The sequence below is a fragment of the Vanellus vanellus genome (genome assembly GCF_965231255.1).
Source record: "Vanellus vanellus genome assembly, chromosome: 4".
Classification (NCBI taxonomy): domain Eukaryota; kingdom Metazoa; phylum Chordata; class Aves; order Charadriiformes; family Charadriidae; genus Vanellus; species Vanellus vanellus.
This window is the reverse complement of record NC_138909.1, coordinates 54741143-54748912: the sequence shown is the minus strand read 5'-3', so window position 1 is coordinate 54748912 and position 7770 is coordinate 54741143. Positions and strand designations below refer to the sequence as shown.

Here is a 7770-nt window from a genome sequence, read left to right as displayed (position 1 = left end):
GGCGCACATCTAGATTTTTCATTAATATCTTTTTTTTTTTAATGCACATTCATGTATCTCACTACATAGAATTACGTAGGATCTCTAAGAAGAGTTGAGAAACTCAGGATAGTTAAATGAAGCGTTAAGAAATCCGCCATAAACTTACATTCATGGGGAATGGGACGGGAAATGTAAGAAAATTGCCTGGATCTAATTTGAGGCTGAGAGCATTAAACACTGCGCGTCCGCTGAAGCCCGGAGCGAGTCTCCCTCCGATCGATGGCGAGAGCGGGGCGCGCACCCCGCCCGGCTGACATGTTCACAGAGGGCAGAGACAGACTATTCCAAGATAATGCAGTATAAAAGAAAAAAAAAAAAATCGATCCAAATATATTGTTCAACAGTGGAGCCAGCGCGCACCTATGAGATTTATCAAGTATTGATTTGCATGAATATTTTAGATCCATGCCTACGAGAAAAGTTATAGGCCATCTTAAGTCGGTGAGCAATGTACCATTTGCAAAGTAGCCATTTAACAAGGTACTTTTCAGCATATCGATCATTTTCATTTAAAGTGTAATTAATAATAACATCTTACGGCAGCTACACCAGGAATTTCTTTCAAAAGGTCAGTTCAGACAGTATTTTGATTTTGCTTTGGTTTGCTTAAAAAAAACCCGCTATCTTTTCACTAATTATTATTATTAGCGTCCAATAAACACAAGTTATCTTTGTGAGGAGTCTGGCAAGGTTTTCCTTTGCCTCGCCTCTGGAGTGCCATCTAGCTAAGCTGTTGTAGCAACATTCATTAAATAAATGTCAACAGACAAGGATTTATGCTGCATAATAATATTACAGCTGTAGTATAACTGGATTTATTTTAAAGCTATTCTGAGGTTGCTTTGATCTATAAAGCAGCAACGTATGTCTCTATATGTCGCAAACAGCCTTTGCGAAACTACTTTGAGCTTTACAGTCTGCCAACATTTTTCTTATAGCATTCTGTTTGCAGAAGAATCACAAAGCGTGACTCTTACCTCTTTGATTTGTTTAATAAAAATATACCCAGGGACGAAAACTGCGAGGAATCTGCTGTCCTGATTTGGGGGCGGGGGCGGGTTTGGGGTTTTTTTTGCCTGCTTTGGAATCGTTAATGTACATTCATCAGTGACTACGTCTGCTGCTAGCTGTTTCTCTGCATCCTGCAGAAATTTCTTGCCATCAGGAACAATGAAAAGCGTCATTAAAAAAGCTACGACGTAAAGAAACCTGAGGTGTATATGTTCCTCCTTTCAGTACATACGTTTAATAAGCCACTATAAAGCAGTCCCTGCATGTACAGAATAAGGCATAAGTAAGTACTTTTTCTTAGATGACTGCACGTCTTGCACCTTTTAATATTTTACTATGATCATAAGTTACAAATACAGTGTATGAAAAAAAATCTGTTTATTGATATAATCAGCACGTCTTTAAAAAACAAACAAACTAATGTCAAAACACATTTTAAAAATCCGATTGATCATTTAGCCCTGCCAGTTCTTTAACTTCAAGAAAAGAATATTTAGTAGAATCAGAAGTATAATAATCTCATATGTTATTCCAAATAAAAGGCATGTGGAGAGTGGCAGGCGTGTTAAGTTTCGCGTTGGATTACAATCTACTCTGATATGACTGTAGTGAGTCAAGATTTTACTCCAGTAAGTAATACTGGGAGATCTGGGGAGCTGGGTATGGCGAGGGAAACGGTCTGGCGTCTTTCTTCCAAGGGTAGCCAGGCTCTGAACGGTATCAAATCAAGTGTTTGCGCCCCGAGGAAGAAATATCGCCCCAAGTCACCTCCTCTGCGCATGAAAAGGCTTGAAGTCCACCCCAGCCGCTCCCCCTGCGGCCGGCGAGTCCCGTCCGGCGACAGGCACCCCCAACCCCGCCGCTTCCCAGTCCTTCTTACACTGCTCGGGCACCAGGCTTTAGAGTTTTCGCCCCAAATTCGGGTGTTTGACGGATATGCAAAGAAAACAGCTGGCGAAGATCTCCCGGTGTGAGACAAGGGATTTCAGAGCAGTTGGGGAAAAAAAAAAAAAAAAAAAACCAAAAAAAAACACAAAACACAAATACACCCAGCTTCCAGAAACGGGGCTCGAGTCGAAACGAGCATCCCGACAAGTGAGCGCTTTTCTTAGGAATCTGGATATATATATATTTATTTCATTCTCGAGTGATTTTGAGGCTTTCCGCGTCCTGACTTCAACAGTGCAGGCTGATGCCCGGAGCCGTGTTTCAGGCCAAAGCGAGGGGAAAAAAAAAAAAAAAAAAAAAGAGAGAGAAAAAAAAAAATAGCGGTGGAGAGGTTATAATCCGCCCCTGACCCTTCTTAGGTTTCGTATCAAAGCTGAAGCTCCGCCGCATCTCGCCGACCGAATTCATAACAAGAAACCGTGTGATCGCTCCAAATATAATGCAAAGCGTAGGAAATAGTAAAAATTAGATGGCTTTTCCTTCACTGGGGACTGGTCCGCATGCACATGCCCCAAACAGATCCAGGACCTGGCTTTCCTTACGGGTACAGCGAGTGTTGTGAGCTGGCCAGTTCAATTACATCTGATAGTACCCTAAAACGTACGATTAAAGCTTGACCTTCCATCAAGGCTGAGTTTTATAAGGTCCTCCCCCCCCCCTTAATATTCAGAAAAAGAAATTAAAACCTTTGGAAACAATGATGGACCCGATATTCATTTTAGCAGTGGGTAGAAGGGGAGGGGGAGACGAAACAGCTATTAAAGGAAAAAAAATAATTTGACATGCATAATATTTCATATAATATCACATTACAGGTTAGCTTGCACAACTAGCCATACAGCTCCCCAGTCTGTCGCCATCTGATTATTTTTCTTTCCTTCCTTTTTAATTGCCAGTGCGAACTATTAATCGATTACACAAACCGATCCCGTAAGAGGCGAACAAGCCGAGGTGCGTTTTCCTCAGCCTCCTCAGGAGACCGAAATAAGTGGCAAACCCACTGGTAAAACACAATATGTCGAAATTTATATATATATGTATATATAAAACACCGTGTATTTTAGCTGATAGTTTGTCAGGGAAATAAAACGAAAACAAAGAAACCAAATCCTCACAGCTCGGACTTCCGCAGGGAGAATTCATCCCAACAATTTTCCTTCAAGTTGTTTCAAATCAAAAAGCCAGCATCGAGAGGGACCAGGGGGCATCAACACATGCTTGGGTATCGATCGTATGAAAATGAGAGTAACAATGGGGGGCGGGGGGGCAACTGTACGAATTAAGTGGCTAAAACAAAGGGCCCTGGAGAAGCTGCTGGAGGCGGGGATTCGCGGGGCCCCCCCGCTCTGCACGGAAAGCAACGGGGGAACTTAAAAGTTTTCCACGGCGGGAGCGCTGGCCCCGGGGCAGAGGAGGACCCGGAGAAGGTCCCTCGGCCGCGGCGGGGTCCCCGAGGCTTCACCGTCCGTAGGGCGGGGGCGGTGGGGCCGGGAAGCGCCCCCGGCCCCGGTCGTTCCGTACATTCGTCTCACGCTCGGCAGCTCTGCGGGGGAGGCGGGGGGAGGAAGGGGTTCGGGGGGCTGCCGCCCTCCGGAAAACGCCGGTCTGTGTCACCCCGGGGCCGAGGCGGCGGTGGGGGCTTTGCCGCTGCCACGGGGCTGCATTTTCTTTGGATGCGCGGCGGGGGGAGCCCCGCCGACCCGCTCCCGGCTCATGGCTGGGGTCCTCGTAGTCCTTTCGGTTCCCTCCGGCTGCTGCGCGTCGCTCCGAGTTAACCCCAAAAGTAAGTTTATTGCACGTTTAAAAAAAAAAAAACAAAAAACAAACAAAAACCCAAAAGAAGTAAAAAAGCAGAAAATCGAGAAACGTGTAAGTTGGAAATAAAAAGTCCGGGGAGAAGGGGGGGTGGAGCTGGAAGCCGGGGGAGGGGGCGAGGGGGCCGCGGTCCCGGCACAGGTGGGCGCTCAGACGAGTCCTGTCATCTGCGACCGTAGGAAAGGGAGGGAGGCGGCGGGGAAGGTGCCCAGGGGGTAGCTGACGCCGCTGGAGAAGCCCACCAAGGGGGGCGACATGTGGGGCAGGGTGAAGCCCAAGGCGCTCGCCGGCGAGTTCTCGTGGTACAAAATGGGGACCCGCACTATCCTTTGGGCGGCGTGGGAGAGGTTGGCCGCCTCCAGGTCGGCGGCCAACTGCCGCTTCCACTTGTTGCGGCGGTTCTGGAACCAGATCTTCACCTGGGTCTCGGTGAGGTGCAGCGAGGCGGCCAGCCCGGCCCGCTCCGAGCTGCTCAGGTACCGCTTCACGTCGAAGGTGGACTCCAGCTGGAAGACCTGGCTGCGGCTGAACACCGTGCGCGTCTTCTTCTTGCGGCCGGCGGCGCGTTGCTCCGGCTCTCCCGCTTCTTCGCCGCGTTCCTCCTCCTCCTCCCGGTCCCGGCCGCCCGGTCCCGGCCGCCCGCCCGCCGGGCCCCTCGCCGCCGCCCGCCCGCCGCCGCCGCCGGCCCGCTCCGCCGGTTCCTCGGGCAGCTCGGGCGAGTCCCGGTCGCTGGCTGCGGAGAGAGGCAGAGGGCTGGGAGGTGGGGCGGGGGTGAGGGGGGGACCCGAGGGGCATCGCCCAGCCGCCCGCTGACCCGGAGGGAGCGCCTGCCCCTCGCCCCGCTCACCGGGAGGGGAAAGGAGGCGGCTGCGGAGAGAGCGAGGGCAGGGCAGGGCGCCGGGGCCGCCCGACGGGCGAGCGGCCCGGGCAAAGGTTCCTACCGCTGTTCGGTCTCTTGGGATAAACTCCCAAACGTTTGTGACGATATATACACACACGCGCAGGCATGCTTACACAGAAGCGCATAAATTATACTTTATGTATATGTATACATATACTCATCTACATACATACTTTTATATCTATGTGCGTGTGTGTACACACATCTCGGTCTACGCGCATACCCAAACGCACACATATATACGTATACAACATACATATACTTTTAGATACATGTTTAGTACACATACCAGTGTACATGTATATGTAATCACACACGTATATATGCATAGAAATACACGTACTTTTTCATATATGGATGTACACATATGAGTACACGTGTACTCATATTTATACATACACATGTATACATTTACAGACACATGTATACCCAAATATATTTACACACATACGTACACATATATACGTACAAGTACATATGTAAGCATGTCGGTGTGTGTGAAGGGGGTAAGTATAGCAGTGTGTATGTGTATATAAAGGGAGGTGAGAAAGAACTATTTTCTCTTCACGTTACCCTGAACTTAATAAACCAAATGGACCGAGTCAACTAGTCTAATATCGGGACATTGCGTCCCAGCATGTCTCCGTGGAGTTTCCAACATTGTGCTTTCCATTTGTAATTTTAAAGGGGGGGGGGGGGGGGGAATATTTCCTACTCTTTATAGAACAGAGGGAAAAAAAAGAAAAGAAGAAAAAAAGAGAAAATCAAGGCAGTAGTTTTCGGGAGTCGTTTTCTGTTTCTAGACGTGCTTTCGAGAGGAATTAAAAATATTAATAAACCCATAACTGTAAAAAGAAACTCTTTGGATTACAAATCACGCCTCTTTTCCTTATTGAGCAACCGTGCGAGCCCTACAGGCTCGTATAGAATCAAAGAGATGCGCCGAGGGACAGTATTTTTTTCTGTCAGGATAAAAATAACCAGTGATCGCAGCCCATAAACTTTTTCAGATGTTAATTTCTGCCCCTGAACCCAGGCTTTTCCTCCAGCGCCCTTTCCAGCGAGGTCCCCGCCGTGCCAGGCCGCTGCCTGTCTCCGCCGCGCTACGGGAGGAGGAGGCGGGCAGCGGAGCCGCCTCTGCGGGAAGGGGCTGCCGGGGCGCAGGGGACCGAGCCCGGCTGCTCGCCCGGCTTGCCAAACTCTCCGCTGGGCTGCTCGGCACGGTGCTCCTAGCTTTGCGGCTTGCTGGGGCGTCAAAAACCAGCCAGACCTCCCTCTTAAAAAAAAAAAAAAAAAAAAAAAAAAGAGAGAGAGAGAGAAAAGAAAGAAAAAAAAAAAGGGGGGGGGGGGCAAGGCAAGAAAAAAAGCCCCGAGCGAACCAACAACCCCGACTGTTTACATTTTGGGCGGCGGGGCGGAGGCTCCAGGTGCCTGACACACCGTGAGCGTTTCCGGAGATTTGCCCCGGGCGGCCGAAAACGGGGAGGCAGGGCGAGGGCTGCGGGGGGCACTCCGCGCATCCCCCTCCGCGCCTGCCCCCCGGGGCCGCGGAGGAACAGGATCCCCCCCTCGGCGGGAGCGCAGAGACCCCCCCATCTTCTCCCCCCCCCTCCCCCCCCCCAAGCCCCATCCGGGCCCGGCGGTTAGGGATAGGGAAAGGCGACTTACTGTCGGGGCTGGCGCAGCCCAGGAAAGCGGCGTGGGCTCGGCGGTACCAGCCGACGGCGGCGTCGCGGAGGGGGCAGCCCGGGGCACCGAGGCGAAGCGGGGAGCGCGGCCCGCAGCGCGGAGCTCCGCGGCCGCCGCCACCGCCGCCGCCGCCGCCCGCCGCCCGCCGCGCCCCGCCGCCCGCCGTGCCCTCGGTGCCCAGCAGGTCCTCGATGAAGAAGGACGAGACGCGGGCGGAGGTGGAGCCGGCGTTTTCCGTGGCTTCGTCCGGCATCGTCGGAGAGAGCTGCGGGAGGGGGGGTGTCCCGGCTCCGCCGGCCGCTGGCTCCTCGGCTCCCCGCTGCCCCGCGGCCGCCTCCTGCCTCTGCCTAGCCCCGTGGATGCTCTCCTGGTATAAAAGGTTTTTTTTCCGGAGTAATCATTTCAGATCGCGGTTTGCCATCATTTCCTGCAAGCTAGGAGGGGAGGGGGGAGGGGGAGGAGGGGAAGGGAACGGGGAAGGAAAAAAAAAAAAAAAAAGCAACCCGACAACCCATCGGAGGCGCCAGATTCTGCGCGAAAACGATAATAACGAAATAAAAATGTCATGCGAGTTAAACGCTGGACACGAGAGGGGGAATCCTGCGATTGGAGGAGCGCGGCGGCAAATGGGATTTCCGCAGGGGAAAGCGCGGGGCGCGCAGCGCGGCGGGGCCGGGCGCTGCCGGTGCCTGGGCGTGCGTGTGTGTGTGTGTGTGTGTGTGCGTGTGTGTGTGCGTGCGTGTGTGTCTGTGTGTGTGCAGTTCGGGGTGTGCGTGTGCGTGCGCCACCCCGGGGCTGCCACTCACGAGCTCCTTATTTAGGTCAATTAGGGAGCAAATCCCAGCGCGGGGGGAGAGGCAGCGCCGGCCCCGCCACACGGGCCGCAGCCGGAGGTGGGGGGGAGGGGGCGGGCGGGAGGGGGGGGGGGGCTCGGCTGCTCCACGTCCCGGCCCTCCCATTGGCTGCAGCATGCTCAGCGGGCAGCCCAGCCAGCCAATCCCCGCCGCGGGCATCGTAGTTGCATTCATATCATTAATAATAATCAAGCCCCCTCCCACCCCCCCGCCGAGCCCTTTCATGTCTGCGGCGGCGGCCGATGGAGGGAGGAGATGCGCCCTCCGCCGCCCGCAAGAGCCAACACCGGCCCCGCGGGCCCGGCAGCCACTGCCGCCGGCCGAGCGGTGAGGTTGCCCCCCACGCCCGGAGCCCCCCGGGTTGGGGCACTTGAACTGGGGAAGGGGGTGGGGGTGGCGGGGGGGGGACATCTGTCCCCGTGAGCGGGCAGTGGCCGCGGCCGCGGTGGAGGGCAGGATGCGCGACACGGGAGGGACCCCTCGTCTTACAGGGTCTCTCGAGGCCCGGTT

At 53.5% G+C, this 7770-nt stretch overlaps 1 protein-coding gene across 1 annotated transcript; it reads right to left on the bottom strand.

The window, feature by feature from the left end:
- Positions 1-3965: 3965 nt before the first annotated feature.
- Positions 3966-6659, bottom strand: LOC309671848 (homeobox protein HMX1-like; the record flags this gene model as incomplete). Its single annotated transcript, XM_082483146.1, has 2 exons — positions 3966-4549; positions 6386-6659. 2 exons carry the CDS (start codon positions 6657-6659, stop codon positions 3966-3968), a joined length of 858 nt encoding a protein of 285 aa, XP_082339272.1.
- Between the last annotated feature and the right edge of the window lie 1111 nt (positions 6660-7770).